At 40.6% G+C, this 27,093-nt stretch overlaps 1 protein-coding gene across 1 annotated transcript; it reads right to left on the bottom strand.

The window, feature by feature from the left end:
* Window positions 1-145: 145 nt before the first annotated feature.
* On the bottom strand, window positions 146-26,329 carry LOC116152165 (actin-related protein 3B-like). The gene is made up of 6 exons (XM_064483610.1): window positions 26,024-26,329; window positions 25,201-25,311; window positions 24,671-24,844; window positions 15,611-15,706; window positions 7,500-7,673; window positions 146-702 (listed from the first exon to the last, which is right to left on the bottom strand). The coding sequence occupies exons 3-5, from the start codon at window positions 24,731-24,733 to the stop codon at window positions 7,539-7,541; spliced, it is 294 nt and encodes a 97-aa protein (XP_064339680.1). The 5' UTR covers window positions 24,734-24,844; window positions 25,201-25,311; window positions 26,024-26,329; the 3' UTR covers window positions 146-702; window positions 7,500-7,538.
* Window positions 26,330-27,093: the final 764 nt, after the last annotated feature.

Genomic DNA, 27,093 nt, shown 5'->3' with positions numbered 1-27,093 from the left:
TTCACAGCTTCTTGATTGCCTTGAGTCTTTCCAGGACCACTGATAATTGTCTTCCAACCAGCAGTTCAGTTTGTATTCTTTCCCCTCTTCCACCTCCCAAATTTGTCATCCACACTGCAGGAAAATAATTGTTGTGGAAGGCAAATTCCACACCAATACTGCTTAGTTTAATAATCATGTAATGACTTGCTTTGCCACAGGATCATGTCCAAATACCTTGAAGAACCATGTAAGGCAGTCTTCCTCTGTGTGCTTCTGCAACTCTCCAGCTTCACCACTTGCCCTTCTGTCATTTCTAAATCATCAGTGCACACAACATGGACAGAATGTGCACAGTCACGTGCCATATGCACTAACCATCCAAACTGTTTGCAGTGCAGAGAGGAAGGATTCCAGGTGGCTTCACTCCCCTCTATCTGTGGTGTTCACATTGCCTTGTCAAACACCTGCTCATCTTTTAAGAGTCAGTTCAAGTGTACCTATTCTTAAAGAACATTCCAAACACTTGCCCTCTGCCCACCACTTCCAAGAGCTCCTCATTTCTTCCTCTGCACTGCCTCTGAGCCTTGTAGTATGCCTATAAGAATACCCATGCCAGAGATCATCTCTGCCTCCTCCTCAGTGCTCCTTCATGGTCAAGTTATTTGATTCATCTCCTGAGCTTCCTGGGCCAGGCATTATACTTGGCATGTTAATCAGTATCTGGAAAAGAACAAAACAACCAAATTCAGTGTACTTATTATCTAGTAGAGGGCTTCATTCAATAACATACTTTTGACTGATATTTGAAAAATTGAAAGATCTCCTTGAAGGTTAGAGTTAGGAAGAAGGGATATTGTATTTATGCTGTTAATAGATATCAGTTGAATGGCCAAAATATTTTGTCAATGAGCTAGTGTTAACTGAACATTTACTGTGTTCAGAGTTCTGGATGTGGCCAATTGCAGGGGATGCTTGAAATAGCTTTTGGACATTTCTGAAATGACTCTGGCTTTATCATTTCACTGGGTCAAAATGTTAAATGGTCAGCACAGGTTCTCAGATTCCAGGCAGTTTAGAACATAGTGCCTGAATGTTTTTTCATCCACTACCCTCTTAAAGGATTTTGAAACACTGTGTCCTTTCCTCATCCATTTAAAAAGATAATATGTAAAAATTTTATCTTGACTTTAAATCATTATAAAAGATGGTGCTTCTTACATTATAAATATTGATTTACAAAAACCACTCTTTTTAATGTACACAATGGAAGCTAAATTAAATACCAAAGTGATTTTGTATCTACCATGTCATCCATATAAAAAAAAAAACACACATTATAAACAAACTGTTCTAGAAAAGCCAGGAATTTTACATAGTTGTTTCCCTTGCAGAACTCATTTCATTCCTCTTCTCCTATAAAACTTAATCCCCATATAACATTCTTGTGTTTGATATATTTTCTTGATTACAAGTGCATTCTTAGCTCACTCTCATCCATGTACACCCACCCCTTGGCTCAGGACACCTGCTGGACATTGGTTGAACATCAATTTCAACTTTTCTGTCTCTTACTTCAAGAGACAGAAAAGATCCTCACAAAATTGGGAAGGAGGAAAAAGAAAAGTAGAAAAGGAAATCAGTGCAGGACCTGACTTTTGGTGAGGGAGCCAAAAAGGGGAAAACACTCTTTTACTGGGACACACACAGAGAGATCAGTTGGGATTGAAGGAGATCCAATGAGGGTGAGAGGAGTGCACAGCAGATGCCTGGCTGACAGAACTGAAAGAAACCAGCACAAAATATCCCTGTAATCAATCCCCAGACCTTGACTTGAGCTGTTGATGCTGAGCTAGGAATGTCTGCTGAAGCTGAGGGAGAGAGCTGAGGCTGATGGCACAGACTGAGTCTCATGGGGTTGGAGTGTGTTGTTTTCTGTAATTGGTAGTGTCTATGGAACAGAACTGCCTGGGACCTGAATTCAAAAAGCAACATTGCTGATGCACATGGTGTGGATTATCTAGTTATCTCATGGACATATTCACTATCTCTGCAGGTCCAGGGCCCAATTTGGCATTTTTGCAATAGAAGAGAAGCACGGTTCTATCAGAATCATCATAATTTTGGTCTGAGAGACCCAGGGGAAGTTCGGGTTGAAATCAGAATCCATGGCCAAAGAACCTGCATATTTCATTGGCACAACTGTGATTTTTATTGGGTCCAAGGCAGAGGGTGTGGATATGCTCTGTGGTTGTCTTGGTGGTCCCATGCCACAAGGAAGAGAGAGCCAAGAGCAGAGATCTGGGTGCACAGAAGGGGAAGTTGAAGCCTTTCCATCAGCCTTGTCTACTACATGAAAATGTGACAATAGGGATGGCAGTGACCTGATACTGCACTGAGGACCCAGCTGGGGGACTGAAGGATCATTACAGGAGGCCCTAGTGCATGACATCTTTAGATTTGTTTCCACTGGTGTTTCTGTGTAGAATTTGGACATTCCCATGGCAATAGAAAGGGCAAAGGAACTGTTATGAGTGTGTATTGGAAACATTCCAACACCACATACCACAGCCTGCACCCCAGAAATGGTTTGGAAGTCTCAATTCCAATAAAAGGAGAAACCCTAGCCACTCTCCAATCTGTGATAAACACCTAATCAAAATGAGGCTCTGTTAAACAACAAAAGTACATTGTGTTCACCACAACAAAAACCACATTGACAATCATAGAAATAACAGGCAATGCACTCACAAGAATGACATGGCACCACACCATACCAAAAACAGATCTCACAGCAATATCATGGAAATGTGCACAGCCAACATAGGAAATCTTCCACTTAAAAAAAGCCCTTCAAGTCTACAACAGATAACTGACAATCTTTAACCCATAAAGATAGAGAGCTATAATAAAATGAAAAAGAAGAACCATTCCCAGACCCAACCTCCAACACACTTGGAAACTGAACAAAAAATAAATTAAAAAAAGGCAGCATGTGAACATCCTTATCTACAGAACAGACTGAAATAAAAATTAGATTATGACTACTTCTTAAAAAAAAGTTTTAGTTTTCTAAAATGTCTGAATTTTCAAAGCCACATTTTATATTCTCCACCACCTTTTTCTTGTCAATGAGCCTGAGTAAGGTGTTCACTCAGTGACCAAGAAGATCTCAGGTGTTGTCAGCAGGACCTAAAGCAAGCCTCCTTCTACTTGCTTCATCAAAAGAAAATCGACCTATAGTTCCTGCCACTGAGCCAGGAAAACAGGCAGTGAAAAGACATTCAGTGTTGTTAATCATCAGAGAAATGCAAATTAAAACCACAGTGAGATATTACCTCGTGTCTACCAGGATGGCTATCATCAAAAAGACCACAAAACCACAAACATTCAGCAACAATGTGGAGAAAATTGAACCCATATACACTGTAGGTGTATAGTTTATACAGAGACTAGTTTGTGAGAGCTGAGTCCTGGAGGCCTGTGATTTATCCAGGAGGTCAAGTCATTGCAGGCAGCATGTGCTGCTTGAAGCCAGCTTTCAGCCCTGGCTGTCCATGCACATCAGTCTCCTCAGGAGCTGAGTCCCCCAAAATCACAAACTCCCACCCAGAGATTCTGATATAATTGGCCCAGGCATCCTGATTTGAAAAGCTTCCCACTTGATTCAATGTGTAGTCACATTGAGAGACACTGTGAGCAACTAGTTCACTCTGGGTTTAGTCAGTATAATTTATACACCCAAACTAGGAAAAGAAGGAACAATAGAAATGCAAACTATTACAACCACAATGGAAAACAGGATGGTGGCTTCTCAAAAAACTAAAAATAGAACTAATATATGATCTAGCAATTCCACTTCTGGGTATTCATCCAACGAAAATGAAAACATTAACCTAAAAATATATATGAACCCCAATGTTCATGGTAACCTTATTTACAATTGCCAAGATATGGAAGCAAACTAAGTGTCCATCAACAGATGACTGGATAAAGAAGTTGTGGTATATATAAAATGGAATATTACTGAGCCATAAAAAAGAATGAAATGTTGCCATCTGCAACAATATAGATGGACTTGGGGAGTATTATGCTGAGTGAAATAAGTCAGACAGAAAAAACAAATACTGTAGAATATCACTTATATATGAACTCTGAAAAAGAAAACTAGTGAACATAACAACAACAACAACAACAACAAAAAACAGACTCACAGGTATGGAGAACAAACTAATGGGTATCCATGGAGACAGGGAAGAGGGGAGGGCAAGACTGGGATAGGGAATTAAGAGGTACAAACTACTACTTATACAATAAATAAGCTACAAGGATATGTTATACAGCACAGGGAATATAGCTGATATCTTATAATAACTATAAATGGAGTATAACCTTTAAAAACTGCAACCTGGAACTTATATAATATTGTACATCAACCCTACCTCAATTAGAAAAACGTCGAAGACCAGTTTGCCCCATGTGACCGAGGTCCCTCCAGTTTTGCCTCCTTTTCCTATCTGTAGGGCTCAGTGTCATCATCTGTTAAATAAGGTACTCAGGCTAGAAGGCCAGCTCTACTTCAAGAATCCTGTAAATCTATTGAAAGCAAACTAAATGATCAAATGAGAAAACTCAATCCCAGCATGAGCAATCCTTACTGCTGGCAGAAGTTCCATCTCCAACATGATGAAATGAGGACTAGATAGTGCACACTTGTTCCTTGCTTTCATAGGCAGGAAGACACAGCTGATGTTATGTGAGATTTAAGAAGTAGGGAGAACAAGCCACATACTGCACTATACTTAATACTCTCATCTGCCTTTGCTTTCCCTTCCTTGCACACTTACTGGAGGTGAGATGTGTTTAAGGTTATATACCAATAAAAACCAAATTATTATTTGCTTTTACCCATCAAATTTGTCTATATAGAAAATGTTTTCAAATAATAAAAATAACATTTATTAACCATAAAATTTCAAATAATTTTAAAACACAAAGAGTAGAAAGTAAGAGTTATCCATCTCTTGCCCAGATATATTTTATTTCCTTTAAGGAGTTTAACTCATATCATTCAATACCTTTTCTTATATATATATATACATAAAGTATATTTTAAATAAAATGTATTAATACTATGTGTAAATTTTACAACTTGCTTTTTCATTTGACAATATATACTGTAGACATCTTTTCATTTGAATTTACATTGCTTTACCTCATTCTTTTTAAAGGCTGAATAGTATTCTACTGTCCAGATGAAATAAACTGTATTAAGCCCTCCCTACTGAGCCTGGTCCTCTCCCCCCTAAGGTGCAGGCCCCTGCATCTGTGAAGGGGAGACGTGGTCTTGGGGGAAGAGCAGGATGTGCAGACAGAGGTGAGCAGGCAGGGAAGCAGGGCCAGCTGACTGCCACTTTCTGCCCCTCCCCTCTGGCTTTCAGCAACACTTCCTTCATCCTACAGTTACATGAACTGCCTTTTTCTCCTTTCAAGTTTCAAAATTCCCTGCACTCAAAGAATTTTGGAGAAATATTACATGAACATTTTCTGATTGTTCATTTCAGATTCCTCCTTCTCTCTGACAATAACACATCTGGCACTAATCTAAATACTCATGAAGCAAGACCAGCAAACTCACAGAAAGCAAGAGGGGAAGGACCCCCTTGATCTTTCAGTCAACATGGAGGGTTAAAATTGTCCAATTTAAAAATACAGCTGGGCAGATAAGAATAAGAGATACTAGAATATTTAAATCAAATACTTCTGGCTAACTGAGTTATATTGCCAAGCATTTAAGTCACCCTCACTCCAAGAAAAATATTTTACCAGGAATCAGGCCCTTAACAAATCCTATAAAACAGAAGTCAAATAGGACTATCTGCAGACTGATGGTAAGGGTCTATTATTCTCAGAATGCTGGGCCTTTAATTTCAGAATGAAATCCAAGCATGTTACCCAAGCAGCTTATACCTTATATAGCAGATGGTGGACATCAATGGGACAGTTCTGTGTTACTTTGTCAACAACATCTGAGATGGATTGCATAAAATCCAGGTTGGTGAACAGAATTTTGTACAGATATAAAAGAAACAATACACATTTCTCTCAACAACTTTTTTAAAATGTAACTTTAACAAATACAGAATTCACTATGCCTTTTAAACCATCACATTGGAATGAATGTGTCAAATTAATCCAAGTGACTCTGTGCATGGAGTGATGGTGACATGTCCCTTCAAGAGATGAAATGTGTGGGTTTAGAGAGGGAAAAGAAATCAAACAGTAACAAAGACAGACCAGCCCTGCGTTAGGATACACAGTGACTCAAACTTTATATGAGATTGTAAAAAGCAAGTGCTCAGTGTATGTGGCATGTAATGAAAAATATTGTAGATAATGAGCATGTGATGTATAGACACTAATGTCATGAAAAAGTTAGCCAGGATATAAGAAAAAACCTAGTCAGTGACTCACACTGTAAATCTGAGCTAGAAGACTGGGAATGGGGGATGGTGGTGGCTTCTAGGTGAAACAATCAATATGGTAATAACCATGTTATTAACTAAAAAGTCTTACATTCAATTCCATAAGTGAAATAAGCTAAAGTATAAGTAATTCAATTACAAAATTCTTAAAAATGCTTTAAAAATCATGAAAAGTGTCAATGTGCTCGAGGGAAGAAGAAGGCGCCATGCAGCTGTTCACTGGACTTTGCTGGTTTATGTCTATTTTAACTGAAGACTAACACGAGCGAATGAGTGCCGTGATATCAGGTACTGTCAGACATACATTGTGTGCCATTTCCCTGAACAGTCATACACATCGAAGAACAGGCAGTGGTTTGTATTTACCTATTAAATGTAAACTGAATGAGGCAGAAAAATATACCAAAATACAAATAAAGTCCATTTTACTTAAACCTTAAAATATTGCCTCTTAGTTACTGCTTTTACAAAAGCAGTAATAATTCTTTGTGACTACTTGCTAAACTGATGATATCTTTAATTCTTCTTTCCAAGGCTGTCCTCAGACAGAAGCTTTATCTAACTTGCAGCAGGGAACACAGCAGGACCAGCTGTACTGGGTTAAATGTTGGACTGGGGATGGATCGTCATGTGTGATGGGAAGGTTATATGTACGCTATCGTACTCTTATACAGAGGCAAATTCCAATCAATCCTCGAGATTTACTAGTTTTCATATCAGTAGGAGATGAATTTCAAATCCATTCTCTTCTATTGCTCTTAAAGCTTCTTCCTAACCACTATTGGTTTAACCAACCATTAACTGTTTAACAGATAGCCAGACCCAAAGAGGAGCATGATGAAACACACAGTCAAGTGCGTGGACCATGCAGGAGCCAGAGCAGCCACTGAAGCTGCAGCCTACACTCCCAAGGTTCTCCCTGAAAGGTGGCCACCTCACTTGGGAGCCCAACGGGGAGCCACTCTTGCACACACGAGGTGACAGCATTGCTCCACACACGTCATTCTCTGCACACTCAGAAAGCAAACGTCTTACCTCTGGGTGAAAGAAAATTTCAGGGCCTGGGAAACTTTCCTAGCCAACATCGATAATGAATTTCTTCTGGCTTATGGCATTGTTCCCTGTTTGCTGTTTGATCCACTTCCGCTGATCCACGTCATACTTGGCAAACTTCTTGACTATATTGGGGCAAATGTGACAGTACTTCTCCTGCAGACACACACACAGAGATGTCACCAGGCATTAGCGGCCACCCAGTCTGCCCTCCGGCAAATACCCAGTAACTCCAGCACCACAAACCCCCGACATCAGTCCTGCCCAATGCCACAGCTCCAAGGGACATTTACTGGGCTCAGTGATGTCTAACAGCTATGCTCTGGCCACGTACTCTGCTTTCTTTCCAGCTCTGCTATTAGTCCCAGCCTCACTGTGTCACATGTTGCTGCCTACTATCTGAGATGATGTCTGACGGTGCCTATCAAGTCCCTAGTCTCCATCTCCTCTCTTCTTACTCCTTGTATGCCCCCACGTGGCACCTGCCCAGGCACTCGCTGCCACCTACTGGGACAAGCAGACCCGCATCGCAGCCCAACCCAGATCTGAAGGCAGCAGATCTGGCCCTGTGGTCACCACATCCGATTGGCAGGTGGTTAACCTGCTCTGCGGTCTGACACAGCACACTCAGTGGCTCCATGACAGAGAGTTAGTGAGTGCCTAGGCACGTGGGATGCACAAGTGAATAAAACACACACAGACCCCTGCCCACTGGCCCATACACTGGCTGAGAGTCAGAGTAACAAGTGACAGTGATAAATAAGTAAATGGCAGAGCACTTTATAAGGTGCTGGGACCATGAACCAAAGGAAAGCCCGACTTTGACAGGATGGAGCTGCCACACATTGGGGCATGAGAACCCGCTCAGTGCCAGCCCCAGCCTGTGCTGTGCAAAGTGTTTCCTCAGCTGGTGATGCCTGACTGGGGGTCTCTGGGTTGATCATCTGTCCTTAGAGCTAGCCTCACAAGAACAGCAGTTGGCCCCTGGGTACCGGATTCTGAAAGTCAGCTTCCTGTGGGCCAGGTGGGCTTTGTTCAATGCCTGCACTTTGTCAGGCCCAAAGCTGGTGCTCAGGAGGACCTCTGAAGGCATTTTCATGATACTAAGTTCAAAATTTCTTAGAATCCCTGAAATGAAACCTAATACCATCCTTGGTATACTCTGCACAACTGTAAGACTGATGGGCCAGACTTGCTACACACCCCTGTTCTCACTGATAACTGAGTGAGTGGGTCACCCCATACAACTTCAAATCTACCAGGCTGAGGGCAGAAACAGTAAGTTGTCCTAAGATACCAGGTCAATGTCTCGCAGCAACTCAGAGGCTTAACTGAAGGCAGGAAGTGCCTCCACAGTGTTGATGGTGTGCAGTGTGTCAGCCCCAAGTCCTGGACCACCACTGTCCCCACCAACAGAATCCACGCATCCACAGGCCCACTCCTGCCCACAGGGGCAACAAGACACAGGGTAACTCTGACCCACTCCCACAGAGGGAAGTGGGGCAAGAACTAACTGACAGCAGGGATGGGGTGGCTGACCTGCAGGGAACACAAGGAGCTCTTCCACTGCCTACCTTCATGGCTGAGTGATAGATTGTCACTGCCCAAATGGGCCAAACCTGGTTCAGGGTCAGAGATGGACCCCAGAGAGCCAGTGAGGAAGGTAAAGCCCACCACGAGGACTAGGAGAGCAGCCTCTGTCACAGTCAGCATACTCAGGGCCCTTCTCACCTGCATGGCCACCCCGACAGTCAGGAGCCAGAGGCTGTGAGACATATTGGTAACAGGAATGGGGAGGTGAGGGAACTTGGGTCAACTATCCAAATTTATTTCCTTGAAGAAACACAAGGAAAGGACTAGGGGAAGTTCTAGGAAATATTTTAACATAAAAAGAAAGTCATGCTACTTCTGTAAACCTTCCTCCAGGGGGAAAGGATTGACTCCCATGGGCTGCCCAGGACCACACACCCAAGCTGTGAAGTGACCCATCCCTGGAAACTCTAGTCCTGGGCACACCCGGGCACCCAGCCACCCTACTCACACGGGCTCTGACTCGCACCTGTGCACCCTGTCCTAAAAATACCTCTCCGTCCACCAAGAGTGTCATGCAAAATGTGGGACTCCCCCAGGCACTAACTTTCCTTCAACCAGCTTGTTACTGGGTGCAAAAGTGGGAGGGAAGGGAGGAGGCTAACCTCCCTTAAACTCCCCTGCAGCTCAGAAACTGTGTGTTCAAGGTCACATGTCACTTCCATGCTTAAATTTTTCTCCAAAAACAAAATCTTTGCTCTTTATATAATAATTATCCTTGTATTACTAAGAATCTCTTCATTTTGACTAAAACAAAACAAAAACAAAACAGTAATTTGTCCTGATTTTGCAACCTGAAGAGAAAATTGCTTTGAAAGGGGTCTGTCAACTGCTACCTACAGAGTGACACAAAGACCAAACCGATGGATCAGTCAAGTGGGCATTTTAAATAAGGACCAATGAGCCATTTTCCTCCGAATCTTACTGATTTAATTTTAGAGCTTCCTGTAACTCCTCCAGCATGGTAACAGAGTCTAGAAAACACAGGTGGACTCTGTTCAATGATTCACCCTAGAACAGCATCACTCTGAATGGTAATTCTCAGGGTACAGAACCACACACAGCAAGAGCTGGAAATGAGTTTGAATTCTGGCTGACTGCACAGGATTCCTCACAGTCACTGCTGCTGCTGTCTGCTCCTTACTCGGGAAATGAAGCCTGGAGGGAGAGGTGCAAGACACATTGGCTAATTGAAGGTTCTGTCTAATCAGGCTCCAATTAAATGACATCGTACTAGGCAGGATGCTCAATACCAGTTATCAAGCTGCTCTCATTTACAGCTGGAGAACTCCACAAGCATCCATGTTCAGAGAAGAGGCTAAGTTTTCAGCCCCTTAATTCAAGTGGTAAACAGATGGAGACCCACATTCATGGGGAGGGGAGGGAAGGCACAGTGGGAGCAGGGGTGGTGGCCACAAGGGGAAGTGTGCAAACACTATTTCTCTCTCACCACCAAACTGGCCCATTTCCCATCTGTTTTTACTTTAATGGCCTTTGTGGTCTCCAGTGGTTGCTCAGGAGGGATTCCCACCTCCCTCTCCCTTGGCAGCTGTTGAATGAAATACATATCTCTATCTGCAATAGGGATGTGTTTGATGCAGCTTCCAATTACCTAACCTTCCATCTGGGGAGACAGAGAGGCAAAACACCATGTGAGTAACTCCAGGAGGAAAGCCCTCCCTGGACTGTAAGTTAGACTCCTGCCCCCACCTGCCCTGGCAATGCAAGCATTTACTGAATCTCCACTCTGTGCAAAGCTCAGGACTGGGGGAGGGGGAATAAAATGACCATGCATGCAATTCCATTAGGAGAACCTGAGATGCTCTGTAAGCAAAGTGGCCTTTCCATTAGGAATGTGAAGAGAAAACCACAGAAGGCAGTTAATTTCCAAAATGCTGCTGTCTGTCCGAACAATGGGTCATTTTATTGTTCCTCTAACAAAAAGGAAAAAGTTTTAACTATTAATTTTATAAACATTTTTATTGAGTTATAGGCATTTTAAAATGTTTTGTCAAATTCCAGTGTAGAGCACAATTTTTCAGTTATACATGAACATATATATATTCATTGTCACTTTTTTTTTGCTGTTTAACTATTAATTTTTAAACCAACTACAAATTGGCTTGCACTTAAAAGTCAACCACCTGGTTAGCATGCAGGACTTAGAGTGTGACAACCTGGACTCAGATCCTGGTTCCACATCTGTGGGCAGAGTAACCATGGCAACATCTGTTAACACATATGTTTCAGCCTTGGCACCTTCACCCATCATATGCGGTGAGTGGGTGCACAGAAGAGACCCAGTGACAGACAGCGGGTCAAGTACACAGCATGGTTTAGGCATGCATTAAAGACTCAATAACCGATCTGCTCACTCTAGTAAGAGCTGCACTTGGTAGGAAGGAACAGTCTGGCAGGTACCCCTCAACCCTATGCTATGTGAGATCCATGCTGGGGGGAGTTTGGATCCACTCACCCAGCTGCCCTCCCGGACCAGTGACCAGGCTGTCAGCCATCACCAGCAGGAGAGGGCCAGGAGCTGCTATGTGGTCCCAGGTCCTCACCAGCCCCCTGGGGTGCCACTCAACATGCAGGCCACAGGCTGGGAAGGTCCAGCTCATGCTGGTGGGAGTAGCTGTGCAGAGTGGACAATGTCCCCACCTGCACCAGGTAGAGGAGGCACTCTGAGCTCCCTGATGTCACTGGCTGCTTGTCACACACTCATGGAGACAGAAGGCTGGAGCAAATCCTCATCCATCTGACAGATGGATCAGTTCCACTATGTACAAAACAGTTACCACTGAAGTTGCAAGAACAGGTGACTGAATTCCTCTTATGTCTTCTGAGGTGCCCAACTTCTAGAAGTGAGAGAGTGTGTAGCCTTTCTCAGGAGCCCAAGCCAATTGTAAAATATTTAAGATCAAGATAAAAGATATGTACACATTATTAAAATAAAAAAATCATAAGAACAGTAGCTCTCACAAACAGAAACTATTCACAATTTCTATACTCAATACATTACATATAACATTTTCTAAAATTAATTCAACCCATGTTGAGTATCAGCTTCATCACAGATTAAATATATTAAAACAAACCACAGCCAATGGTAGGAAAACAAGTAAGTGAGTTGTGCTACACCCACATGATGGGCTGTCAGGTAGTTACTAAATATCTTTCCACAGAGTATTTAACCATAAAGATACATCAGGGATAAGTCAATATGCAAAATACAACCTCAGGAGCACATTGTACAATTAGCACATGAAATCAGATGGATGGTATCCCAACTGTGCTTAAAATGTGTGTTGTTTGTCTAAGAAAAAGAGCTCAGTAGACTATACCAAAAAAGTGTGGCACAGTCCTCTGGGCAGGTTTGTGGGTCATTCTATTTTCTTCTTTACATTTCTCCATTTTACCTAAATTTTGTACAGTAAATGTAATTTTTATAAATAGGGGGAAAAAACTGCATTAAGAAACAGAGAAAAATTTGAACAACAACTTTCTCTGTGGGCCTGCACGTAGTGTGAAACTTGTTTCAGATGCACAGGGGAGGCCAGGAAGCAGACCCACAGGCACAGGCCCTGACCTTGGCCTGCACTGACCTCTGAGGACGTGACCTCAGAGAGGAGCCAGGCAGGACCACACAGCAAGTGGCACCTAAACACCTCACACCCAGGAGGGGGCAGTGTTCCGAGACTGGATGAAGGGGCTGCGAGCACAGAGCATGCTCTGCAGGCCTCCTGCCTCTCCTCACCCCCGGGCAAAGGGGACACTGGCAGGGTGCAATGACAGAGGGGAAAGATTTGGCTTTTTCCTCCTGACTGTAGACACATCAGCCTCCCCCTGCAGTGATTTCTGATCTTTGAGGTATTAAAGCACCAGCATATTAGTACATCATCTCTGCAATGTCCTGAAATAAAACAGTGACTATTTTTAAATGAAATAAATGAATTGTTTTTTTAAAAAAAACTAGTTTGCATTTTTTAAATTTGTCTTAGTTGATTTACAAAATTCTGTTAGTTTCCAGTGTATAGCATAGTGATTCATTTATTGCATTTTTAAAAGGAGCTTAGCACATAAACACACAAACCTATATTTGCACAAAAGATACTTGTAATACACAAAATAACAAACATTAGTATCATGGGTTGCCTCCAAGAAGGGACGTGGAGAAGGAAAGGCAGGTCTGAATTCCCAATGTAACCCCCTCCAGATAGCTTCAATTTATTAAAAAAAAAAACTTTAAATAATTCATTTAACTAGTCCATTGTACCAAATGTATATATATATATATATAAATATATATATATATATATATTTATATATATAGTCTCTTGAAGCCTGAATTAGAAACCACTTCTGTTATATTTTGAAAATTAAAACCAAAAAGTGACATTGCAGAGCATCCTACAAGTCAAGGTGAACAATCTCTCCTTCTTGGCTCTTAAAAAATTTTTAAAAAGCAAGAAACAAATCCTCTCCAGAGGATTGTCACAGAACACAAAATCATCCTCCAAATGTTCATGTGCCGCACCCACTGATATCCAGATTACAGTTCAGAATGAAAGTCAGGAAAGCCCTCTGGCAAAGTGACACCGGGGCCAAGCAGAGCCCCGGGACATCAGACGACTGCTGACACCAGACTGCACAAATCTGCTACTGCAAATTTCCAACTGCCAGTGCCACAGACACTAGGCATCTTCCACTTTCTCACACAACTGTGTTTAAAGGCTCTTGTTACCTTTGCTAAGTACAGGTATGTCTTCAAAAGTGGTGCTTTAATTAACAGAAGGGTTTTTCCTTTCACTGCTTCCTTCACCTCAAATCAGGTTAGGCCCACAGACAGAGCAGAACTCGGTGCCCTGCTGACCATTGGGATAGTGTGAGTGACCCCATCCCTGCTGTCAATGATGATTCCTGTTAATGTGTGTTCACCAACTTGTCATGATGTCCACTACACAGCTAAGGCCAGCACTGCCTTCACAAATACAACAGAGACCATCAGCATGGGGACTTTCTCAAGTGTTCCACAAGCCTATCTTCAGGTTGGAGCAATAAGCCCTTTCTTTCTTACTGAGACTGAATGACCTTTCCCTTTCCCTACCTTCCATCTTCCTCCCAAATCCAAATTCCAAAGTGGACAACTAACATGTAAATTCTGTGCACTTAATCTGGAGGAGTCAACTTCTCAGTAAGATAAATCAAAGCTTTGCAAAGAAAAGCCAGAGAGAAAGGAATTTTATTGTGGAATCAGGAGGTTTTAATTTCTAATCCACTGGTTCCCAGTGTGGGTCCACAGATGGATTGCAATAAGACTACTTGTGGGGACTTTAGAAAGACAAAATACTGGGCCTGGCACCCAGAAATTCTCATCTGGCAGAACCAGGATAGTGGTTCTCAACCAGGGGCAATTTTGCCCCCAAGGAGCACCTGGCAATACCTGGTGCCATTTCTCGCTGTCACACTTGATGGAGGGGAGGCTGGTGGTGGTGCTTCCCCTGGTGGGTCAAGACCAGAGATGCTGCTAGACATCCAACACACAGCTCAGTACCCTCCCCTCCCCTGAGGACTGCCCGATCCAAAATTTTGAGGCTGGAAACCCGTGGTCTGATATAAATTCTGAGAATGTGTATTTTGAAAAAAACACTTTTGAGGAGACCTTGCTGCATAGATCACTTTGAGAACCACTGGGCCAGTGTTTCCTGAAGTGTCTCCTACTCCATGGAACAGAAACAGCTTAGGGGTGGGGGAATATTTCTGGTTAAATTTGGAAGTGGTGGAATAAACAGAGTTTCCTAATGTAGGCATTTTCAGAGCCTTTAAGACATCACTGTCTACTGAGAATCACCACACAGAGGACACAGCATGTGGAATCTTCCAAGTTAAACATCTATGCAACTCCTCCTCTTTTTTCCTACAAGTAAGGGAATAGAATATGCAGGAAGCATTTTGGAAAACAATTTTATCATTTATTCCCCCAAATTTCAGTCAATTCCCTTATATAGAGGCAGATACATTACACCTAAAAACAACAAACCCCCCCACGAAGAACAAGCAGCTCCAGGGGAAGTTCTGTAAACTCATGGAACCACAGGAGCTCAGATCCACAAAGGGAAACCCTTGAAAGACATTTATTTTGTTTCATTTTGTTTTGTTTTAACAGATTCTATAGTATATTTTCTTTTTTATGATCACAAGTAAAAATAGCCAAAGAACCACACCTACATCTTGATCTTGTCTTCCTGAGGATACCTTAGATTTTAATGAATGTAAACAGACAAAAGCTGGACAAACTCTACACCAGCAGTAAAAACATAAATCACAGAAATTGCTCTGTACAGTGTTTGAGCTCAGACCTGAATGGGATGAGTTCATGTGCACTTGAGTGCATGGGAAAGGAAACCACATCACACAATCTTACAGAGGCCTCTAGAATCACCATTTCTTCCACATTAGACAACTAAGGTCACTTGGGAATCATGAAAGTCACTTGTCCTTACCTGAACTGCAATGTAGAGTCCCGGTACATTAAATAATTTGAACATAATTTCTGCAAGATATTCTTTATTTTCTGGTGTATTCAGAGGAGGTTCTGTCTGTAAGGAAATATTCACTATATTTAGTGTTCACCCAAATTTCATGTAATTACATCAGAACAGCAAAATGTTAATCTAAAAGCATGTTCATTAAGATGCTGTACAACTCCTTAATTTGGCAGACAGAGTACACACAGAGTGATTGATTAAACATATTTTGGCTGTGAGGTTTAAAATCTTTGAGAGAGTAAAGCCTCTCTAAACACTTCTGCTCTTACTAATCCACCCCAAAACAAGAACAAGCTACAGAAAAGGAAACTCCACCTCGGATAACAGAACACCCAAACACCGTGAATCTGAAGAGACATGCACTGAGCTGCCAAGGGCAATAACAGCCCCACTGAGACCAGATGAGTGAGGACATGGAAAGAGAACACCAGTGACTTCAGATACCAGGCAATATCCAGTTCTCCAGAGAAGAGCAAAAGCAGAGAGCCCTTTCTTGGAGTCAGAGCAGTCTGAGCAGCACAGCTGCAGGAGCCTCGCTCCCCAGGCCCCTCCCCTCAGAGCACAGGCAGCAAGGTGAGAAGTTACACCTCCACCATCTGCTGTGAGAAAGACAAGCCTGGGACAGAAGCTGCTTCAGCCAGACACTGCCCACCACCCAGCCTAAACCAGACACACAGCCAGTTCAGAAAGAGCTCCCCTCACTCAAAGATGAGGAAAGAACACAAAAAGACTAGCCAAACATCAAATAAAAACACTCATAGAAAAAGAGAGTGGAGAGAGAAAATAGGAAAAAACAAATGGCAGATAAAAAACATGTACCCAGAAAAATATAAAAATAAAGCAGATGAATATCATGACATAGATATCCGAGTTTTTTAAAATGTCTATTTAAAATAAAAACTATTATCTAATAGGAGGAAATTAACAGGATTACAGAAAGATAAAAATAAATAAAACTGCTTTTTGTCATTCAGCAATATGTTGAACATTTTTCCATGTTAATAAATATGGATTTACATCACATATTTAAGCTAGGGAAAAAAAGAGAGAGAAAAGGAGAAAAAAAAAACAAAGAAAGGAAAAAAAAATCTACACCTTTTGGCAAAAAAAATAAATAAATAAAAATCCACATTACCCTTTGTTATATACTGAGCTGTGTGTCCCAAAACTCTTATGCTGAAGCTGCAACCCTCAGGTGACTGTGTTTGGAGATGAAGCCCCTAGAGGGGTAATCCAGGATCAGTGAGGTCACAGGACAGCACTAACATCTCTGCAGGATAAGGCAGAGGGATCAGGGAGCTCTCTCTCACTCACACACAGAGGAAGAGCCACACAAGGACCTGGTGACAAGGAGGCCATCTGCAAGCCAGGAAGAGAGATCTGATCATAAACCAACCATGATGGCACCTTGATCTCAGACCTAAAGCCCCCAGAGCTGTGAGAAAACAACTGTCTGTTGTTGAAGCCACTCAGCCTATGGTGTTTTGTTAGGCTTATTGAGCAGAGCAACATACTCTTAAAGCAGGAAAAGGGCAGCCTGTCTTGGCCATTGGCACAGCTGCATGCAGGACACTGGGACACACAGGGCCACATTTACAGACTTTTCTGGCAGGAAAATATGACCCCAGAATTCTATATCTGGCCACACTGCCAATCAAGTCTGTTGCAAAAACAAAATATCTTTAAACATAGAACAACTTGAGAGAATTTGGTTTCTATGAACCCTTCATGAATTAACCATCAGACAATAAGCTTTAGCCAAATAATAAGAATGCATAAAGTACAGCCAAAGACTTACAGTGAGCAAGTAGTCCATTTAAGATGTAGGGATAAATGCTTTTCTTTTCTGGGAGAATCTATAGCTATAGAACAGAATGTAAATATTATAAATTAAAACAACAGGAGTAGTATCAAGTTGACAGGCACAGATGGAAAGGAGGAAAATATAAAGACACTGATGCCCTTGTGTCATGGAATCAAAAGATATTGTTTTCTTGGTAGAGCAGCAGAGACACCAGTAAACATAAAGTCACAAACATAAATATCAGAGTAAGTACACTAACATAAACAATCAAAAGCAGGTGATAGAAGAAAGGAGGAGGAGGTAAGAAATGTGGCCATGTACCAACGTGGTCACTAAGCACAGTAGGAAGTAATCATCCCTAAACAAATACAGGTAAATATCTTATACAAAAGTACAGTTATGTTAAAATATGTTTTACCAATTATCAGAACGAATATGCACCCAATAGAAATCAAAGAGAAAGCCAAGCCTGAGTTTTAAAATATCCATACATAAATAAAACACACTAAAACCAGAAAGCACAGCACCAGAAAAGCAGCTGTGACCACACACACCTGCCACACAGCCCAGGCCATTTCAGCACGGGCAACGGGAGAGCTCCAACTCCAATCAGCCCAGCTACACCCCACCTTCGATTTTACCAAGTTTGGAAAGTGATTTCCTCTCTCCATGCATAATTAGCACTGACTTCACAGGAGTCTAAACAAAGTGCTCATGGCAGCACCTGGCATGGGGAATGTACTCAGTGAAAGTGCATTATTATCACTAAAATCATCAGCATGTACCAGTGAGAAACTCACCTACTGAAGAGAAAGTCTCTGAACAAAGACTATGAGACAAAATCAAATTCCATTGTCAAGCCAAGGGACATCTAAAACAAGGTGCCTCAGAGAGGTGCACAGTTGTCACAGCTTCCAATATCAGAAAAAAACATAACTGCACATAACAAGGAACTGATTACACAGATTAGGTCACATCCATAAAATGTAACACTTTGAAGCAATTAAAAAGGATGGGCAGTGTGTCTGCAGATATGAAAAAATATCTACTATAAATTTGCTACATGAAAAGAGGCCTCTCCATACATACACATTCTTAAATATACTTCTGTATCTACAACATTTTTTTTAAAAAGCAAGGTGTATGAGGAGAGAAATGAGGAGCTGTTTATGGGCACAAAGTTTTGATCTTGCAAGATGGAAAAGTTCTAGAGTTCTGTTACATCACAATATCAATGTAGGTAATGTTACCAAATGATACATTTAAAACTGTGTTAAGTGGGTAAATTTCATATATTTCAAATTATAATTTCTAAAATTTTTAAAGTAAAAATCAAAATGTACCATAGTATGTCAATTTTGTTACCATTTTATGAATCAAGTTTATGTATAATCCATGTGCCTGCACATAATTATTGCTGGTTAAGCACCAGTAAAGTTGGTTTCCTCCAGGAAGGGGATCTGGAAGGCAACACAGAAGTGGGAAAGAGACACTCTTGCACTGGAAATCGTACTGCACCTTTTGAATTCTGTGCTGTGTGTATGCTAACTCTTCAAGCAAATAATCAAATCTGGCTATCAACTAGCTGGGGGCTTTAGTTTATACTCCTGTCTGATACAAAGCTCAAACATCATGCCCCAAGTAAGTTTTAATTACTCTGATTAGAATCAATACACTCCCTGAATGGGAGAGAGAAAGCAATCTTAAGACATAGACAAGAAATAATAAAGTCATCAAAAGCAGATTGTAAGTAAATGATCTAAACGTTATTCAACAACACATTACTTATTTTAATGTGCCTACCTCAAGCGGCTGAGATCAAATTAGTTAATACCTTAATGTTCCCAGTACACATTTAGCACTGTGTTAGTGATTACTATATCAGATTTTTTTTTTTAGTTTTCTTTCATTTAAAGCACATGAAGAATAGCTGTGGATTCCAATATTTAGGTTACAATATATCTCCTTATGGCACCTCCTATCAACCTGAAAAACAGGCCTAATAACTACCTACCCCACAATTGTCTGTGGGATTAAATAAGTGAGATAATTCATGCAAATGCTTGGTGGGGAGAGGGCTGGGCCTTTAGCAAGTGCTGAATATATCAACAATCAACTGTAATATCAAGAATATATCTCAGGCCAGAAGAAATTGAATGTATTAACTCCAGAGACCTAGAGTCTTCTCTTACCTTGAGGAGGAATCCAAGCACCTTAATAAGGTAATTTTATAAACATAACATTTAAACTGATTAGAGGGGGGAATAGGATGAAGAGAGGAAGGCTAGAAAGGTATGCAAAGTGGGAGCATAGTCATGCAATGTTTCCTTCCTGCCTGGTTTAAAAAAAAATGTGAGCCTATAGAAGGCATTCCAACAAGTAGTAGATTAACCCTGGCTCTGGATTCTTCCTGGGTTTAATTTCAGTGTCAAGTGATGTTCCAAATAAATCCCAGATGAATGAAAAATATATATAAACATCAAAGGAAAGTAGGTTTACATACATAAAAATTTACAATTATAGATGTTCAAAAACATAACCTACAAAAAATCAAGTGAGAAAAAGTATCTGCTTATGACAAAAAATTCTTATCTGTTATATGAAAGATTTCACACCATAAACAGATTGTGGCCATACATACAACAGAATATTATTCAGCCCTAAAAAAGGAAGGAAATTCTGACACATGCTACAATGTGGCTGAACCCTGAAGACCTTATACCAAGTGAAATAAGCCAGTCATGAAAGGACTAATACTGGATGATTCCACTTATATGAGGACCCAGAATAGTTACAGTCATAGAGACATAGGGGGGATGGTGGGGGCTAGGGCTGGGAGAGGGGGAAAGAGAGTTATTCTTTAATGTGGACAGAGTTTCAGTTTGGAAGATGAAGAAGTTCCTGAGATGGATGGTGGTGATGGTTGCACAACAATGTCAATGTACGCAACTCACCAAACTGTACATTCAGAAATGGTTAAAATGATAAATTTTATGGTATGTGCATTTTATCACAAAAGAAAAATTTAAGTAGAATAAAGTTCAAAGAAATCATAGCAACAATAAAAGCAATAAAACACTGATATGTACAAAACCCAGGACATGAATAGGCAATTCACAAAGGAGAAAATACAACTAATAAATACATGAAAAACTGTTTAAGATCAAAGGTATTCAAACTGCAAATTAAAAAGTCAAATAATCAAAAATGATATTAATCAATCCTAAGAGTTCAAATAATGTGGCTTCTTGTACATTGAAGATTTCAGTGTGAAATGGTATACCAGAGATTCAAAATTATTAACACATCTGGACCTCCAAATTATATATATATATATAATTTTTATATTCTTAATATAAAAATGCTCTAAATATAGAAAAAAATGTGCAAATATTAATTTATGTTATGTCTTACAAAACCAAGAAACTGGAAACAAAAGTAAACATCTAAAAATAGTGGGGCTGCTAAACAGACAGGAAACAACCACTGGATACATGATTGCATGACCATTAAAGCGAGGATTATGAAAACCGTGCAAGAAAATGGGGGAGAGGGATGGAGGAAACAATATTGAATGCAAAATCATATAAAAACATGAGTGAAAAGATTAAGTATAGCTATACTAAATGATAATATTTATGATAATGGGATAGGAGTGTGAAAAGCCCCACAAGAATCTTCCAAATTTTCTAAATCGCACTTATAGTTCTATAATAAGAAAAAAAAAATTCATTACAAGAATTGTGAAACCCTGAGTTACAGCCTGTGTGCGAAGGCCACAGAAACTCCCAATACAACTTCCTGGTTTATTTCTCCACAGGCGGAGAAGCTAACAGAAGAAAGACTTCACCCCAGGGCAGAAGCCACAGCACATCCTGGTGTGGCTTTTCCCTAGCCTGTTGGCTCTGTAACGTGGAAAACACTTTCCATATCCAACCACAGTTGTGAAGACAGCTGAATTCTTGATCTGCCACTGTCTTCATACCTGTAGTCACATCATTATGGCAGGCACTGCAATTTCCCTACCCAGTATCTATTCTGCCTTCTGCCTTAATGACAGACCACTGATCAATCACAGGCCCAGAAAACAGCATTTCCCAGACTTCCTGGTGTACAGGGATGGCTAAGTAAGTTCTGGCCAATAAGAAGCAAAAGTTATTGGATGTGTCTTCTGGGAAAGCTCCTTACAAGGTTGGAGGTAGACTCATGTAGTAGGCCCACTTCTGCTCTTAACCCCTTCTTTCCTGGAATATGGAGGTGATGACTGGAGCTGCAGCAGCTAACTTGTGATCTAAGGCAATCTTAGAATGGAAGCCATATGCTAAATATACTAGATCACACAGATCCCTAATGACACCAGAAACCTGACATACCAGCACTGCCCTCCCTGCTACAAATGACTTTAAGAAAAATAAAACCTTTAACTTGCTTAAATCACTGATTTTTACACTTTAGTACTTGCTGCCAAACAATTCACCATCTGTGAAGAACTAACATTAAAATCTATACACTTCCATTAAGAGAATGTTTACAATAAAATTAGGTTCTCCTGGCTCCTGATTCAAATTCAGCATTATTAAAGACACATTCTTCTGGGTTCTCAGAACCATAATCATAAATCTATGTTTTCCTCAATCCTCCATTTCTCCTATGTTTACCACAAGTAATTGTTCCTTTAGAGGACTAATTTAAATAAAACTTTCCAAAAACCATTATTTATATATAACGAGATCTAAATTGGAGATATCAAGTTTTTCTTATTTTTTAAATACTGAAGTATATGATTAAAACTTCACATGAATGCAAGTTACATAAGCATTGTATTCATAATAATGGTAAAATATCATCAAGCATTAATTCAAAAATGAATAATTAGTCAGTACTATAAAAATCAATCCATATTTCTGGATAAAGAAAGCAAGCTGAACACATGCAACTAATATTGCTCCAGTCCCAAACCTCTCCATAACTGCAGTAAAGAAACATTTTTAAAAGCATAAATCCTCAAGGAAGGGCAAGTAGCAATGGAGATGACAATATACTGAAAATGGGAAGAACACGGGCCAGCAGTAACAGACTCAGTAGCGCCAAGGATGTCCAGCTCCACACCGGCCAGTACTAGTGTACAGGACAGAGCAGGTCTGAGCCACCCTCATGAACCAGGAAGGGAGTTACTGCGGTAAGCCAGGACAAGCCACATGTCATGGTGATTATTATGTGTCAGCTTGACTGGGCTAAGGGGTACCCCGAGAGCTGGTAAACCATTCTTTCTGGGATGTGTCTGAGAGGGTGTCTCTGGAAGAGCTTAGCATGCAGCAGACTGAGTAAGGAGACCTGCCCTTGCCAATGTGGGTGGGCAGCACACAGGCTACTGAGGACTTGATTGGAACAAAAGGATGAAGGAAGGGTGACCCTCCATCCCTGAGCTGGGACACACATCTTTCCTGCTCTCAGGTGGATGGCAGAGCTCCTGGTTCCCAGCATCCTTGGGCAGCACTTCTGCTTGCTCTTCCTCCCCTGATTCATATACAAAAAGGTTTGCAAATCTCCTCTACAGTTACAATTCAATTTCCCTTCAAGAGCACTGCAGTTCTTTAGAATATATGATTCTGTCTTGAACTCTGGGCAATTCAGTATTAGAGAAAAGAGTGTGGTTCCCATTTGCTATCTGTTTAGTCCACGTGACCAACGTGAGTTGAGTCTCTGAAACTTCTTGAAAAACATGAGCCCTACTGAGCTCATTCCCACCATGGATTTGCAGATGTCTGTCATAGCAGTCAGAAGGGACAATTTCATAGGCTACTGAGGGAACTTTAATTTAAAACTTTTAGACTCTTTTACACCAAGAAGCCATTAGCTGATGTAGTGGTTCAGTAAATGTCTTCAATGAATTTCTGGACATGGCCACAAATCCCTGTACCTGCTTCACTCCCCTTCAATTATTCCATTAACTGATGAGGAAGGACATAAGCCTGAGATAAAACCACCCTTCTCATAACTTCCTCTGTCACATCATGCAGCAAACACACCTCCTAACTTCAAAGTACAATAAATGTAACACAATATTTTCTTATGTTTAATGTAATAAACAATTATTTTTGAAAATTCTCTTCAGATACTCATTTTTGGCAAAGGACTTAAGCTTTTCCATATTCATACCAAACACCTCCAGTTCGTTCCCAGCAATTGGTTTTATTGTACTGCGGTGTATATGCCAGCTAGAGCAGAAAAATTCCTGGTAGGAAAAATTTCCTGTGGGCTGTGTCCTGGTGATTGCATTTGCTCCACGGGCCTAAGACTCAGACTCCCTCTGAGCAGAGCGGGATGGGGCAGGCAGGGAGAAGAAGCTGGGCCCCAGGCCCATGCCTGGAGTCCTATCAACAGGTAGTTATGTGACGTATGAGAGAAGGGAACATGCCAAGCATGGCAGGTGGGAGTCTGTAATTTGTTTTGGCTGTAAAGACAAAGCCACTCAGACATACTGTCAGTTTCCTGGCTCCATGTATTTTAAATAAACCATCGTAGATACACAGGAGAGAAAATACACAGTGGCCTGTAAAACACAGTACTTGGACGTGGCAATTCCTAGTTGTGAAGATACAGCCAGGAAAAAGCTTAGAGCACTTTCAAGGACTTGATTTAATAGACACAAAATATATAGATTCCACTAACTACCATAACAGCCTTGTACTTAACATATTTTAAGCCAGATAATTCTAAAGAATATTCCATATTTAACATTAGGAAGAATTATATAATTGGATCAGGGACCATTTGACAATGCACTAGCATGGAAAAAATGCAAAGCTAAATTATGTAGGTTTTAATGTGCAGCTTATGTTACATGCAATTGCTCTCCTTAAAGTAAGTGTTTTATACATGTAATTAATTTTAACTTAAAAAGAACATAAAACAATGAAAACAGGCTCCACAACCAAGAGACACTTCTCTTCATTTCTCTGTATTGTTTTATTTCATCTGAACAAGATCAATTACATCCACAATATCAGGGCCTGTAACTCAGCTCAGTGTTAGTGTGAGATTTAACCTTGGCAAAACAGCACCTTGACTCAGCTCCCTCTGCTGTAAGAAGCAAAGGTCAGAGCCAAACAGTTATTTCAGGAGGACACCTAACTACACAGGTGGTTTCCTACCCAAACCCATTCCTCCCTCCTCATTCCTTGCTGCTGGAGGCCGGTTTAGGTACTTACCTCTTGGGGCCAGGTGATGAGATGTGGTCCCCTCACCAGCAACAGGAGAGAATCTTGACTCATCAAAATGTACCAAAGTAATTTTGTTCCCCTCTAGGGCCCACACTGGACACGGACAGACAGGGCAAATCTGCTAGGAAGGTTTCTGAGGATGAGAGTCTTAATTCTAAAACTCTGAAAGTAAATACACCAAAAGTCAGTACAGGAACTCGGGCAGCCACCCTGGGGCCTGAGGGGAACCAGCACAAGAGGCCAACAAGTGAATTAGGCTGGGTTCTCACCTCCATCTCTGAGCTGCTCAAGTAACCAGTCCTGAGTGGCCTGACACTGGCATCCTGTTTTGTGGGATAATAAGTCCTCTTTGGTTTTGGACATTTTGGTTGAGCCTTCTGTTATTTGCCCAAAAAGCACTCCAACTCATACAAAGAGCTTTAGTGGGAATTAAAAACTCCCCAGGGAAGAATATCCTGGGTTTAAAATCTAAGCAACCAAGAATCCACAGGGCTCTTCTCTCAGTCCCATTTACTCACCATCAAAAAGTGATGGCCCTAAGGTTCAGCTCAGGGAAAATTAAAAATAACTTGTTCCATGAACCTCTCCATTAGATCTCAGTCTTCAATTATTCCATGTCTTATTGGCCACTAAAGGAAGAGAAATCAAACTATGTCAAGCTTCAGTCCATGTCAGTAAGAGCAACAGTTTTAAAAACACTGGCCCAGAAGAGACTGAGTTATTAGAGAAAACAGGTCCTTTGCACTGGGTGAATGTTAATTTATGTAAAGAAATAACAGGCACTTTACCAGAAATATTGTTATATTATCATTTATATTCTACTTCACATCTCTAAGTACTAAGTATCATCTTAACAGTGGAGTAATAGATGCAAAAGTACAGCTAATCCGCCATACCATTCCATTTGGAGTTTGGAGGTTTTGAGAACAAATACCTAGTTAAACAATTTTAGTGCTTCTTTTTAATTAATCAGTCTACAGCTCTTCTACATCTGACAGGTCAGTGAGTCAACCTGCAATTTTCCACAGAAGCAGATCTTGCTCTCACATGAAGCCCAGCATTCCCAGAGTCAATCCTGCATTCTGGGGTTTCTTAAATTCACTTGATTCCCCACATGAAAAATACCTTGTTCAACTAACACAACACTGTAAATCAACTATACTTCAATTTTGAAAAATACCCCATTCAAAACCAACAACAACAAAACCTCTTTTCCAACACAAGAATAAAATACACAGCTCACAAGTACAATTGCTATGAAATCTACCATTTTGCATGATTCATCCTACTCTCTGTTCTTGGTGATACACTTACAGAAGCAAATCCCAGTGGGGAGTTTACCTTTGTGGCATACGTGGGTTTATCTATGGCTTCATGCCCTATGAAAAAGCCCAGGTCATCAACTCCCCTCAGCACCCTCCTTTGGGCTTGGTCAACCACTTTTGCTGACTCTCTGATGGCAATACCTTAGGGAGAACAACGCAAAGATTTCTGTCTGCATCCATACTCATTTCAAGGGTCAAGGAAGCATAATATAACCCCTGTGTATGTACAAGTAAATTTTCAATGTCAGGGTCTTATTTGGAATTGAGAGTGTTCACAGAAAAGACGCTATCACAGAGCACATAAAGTAATACAGAAACCTTTCTTATGTTCTGGTATTATTTTTACTGCGGCACAAAGGAGCCTAGCTGGTCTGCTTTTAATACTGACAAAAGATGAATTACTAAATTTTTCAGTTTCATTTGAAAAAACATCCCTCATGATAGTGAAGTGAAAAGCACATATCAATCGGTTCCAAATTTTAGAATACAATGTAGAAGGACACAAAATTAAAAATATAATGTGAAAGAAGAAAATAAACTGAAAAATGCTCATACACTCTCAAGTCATTTTAATAAAACTGTGTCACACAGATTTAAAATATATTTTTATTCTTGTTACAAAATCACTAAAAGAAAAAACTGAGGTTGCTGACTAATATCTCACAAGAAAAATTCAATAATCAAACAACTGTATTATGTAAAAATATTAATGGCTTTATGATATATGATTTAATAACAGTTTAACCACGATATTTAGGAATATACTTATAGTTAATAATCATATGAAACTTCACTGTAGAATTTAACATCTAATGAAATGTGGAAAGCTTCAGGAAGATTCAATTTTCCACTTAAATTCCTAACCCCTGGTCACACTTTGCTTTCCCATAAACTCATCTTCATCAAATTTATTCCAAAACAAATGAGTAAACGTATACAACCATTTTTAAAAGTAGAGTATTTGTAGTTCCCAATTTATTAGAAATGAAGAATAACAGCAAAGCTAAGGGAGTGAATTTTAAACCTTGCCCTCAGAAAGGCATCTTGAAATAATAGCTTGAAAAGGTAGGAAAAAAAAAAGAGGTA

Source organism: Camelus dromedarius, unplaced genomic scaffold, assembly GCF_036321535.1.
Source record: "Camelus dromedarius isolate mCamDro1 unplaced genomic scaffold, mCamDro1.pat HAP1_SCAFFOLD_117, whole genome shotgun sequence".
NCBI lineage: Eukaryota > Metazoa > Chordata > Mammalia > Artiodactyla > Camelidae > Camelus > Camelus dromedarius.
Note: the sequence above shows the minus strand (reverse complement) of the source record. Positions and strands in the feature narration are given on the sequence as shown.

Coding starts and splice junctions, on each gene's coding strand:
- LOC116152165 (XM_064483610.1), bottom strand. CDS start 24,733: ATGAGTCAAGATTCTCTCCTGTTGCTGGTGAGGGGACCACATCTCATC. Junction 15,707..24,670: donor TCATCACCTGGCCCCAAGAG/GTAAGTACCTAA, acceptor ATTTCCTTACAG/ACAGAACCTCCTCTGAATAC. Junction 7,674..15,610: donor GACTCTACATTGCAGTTCAG/GTAAGGACAAGT, acceptor GTGTGTCTGCAG/GAGAAGTACTGTCACATTTG.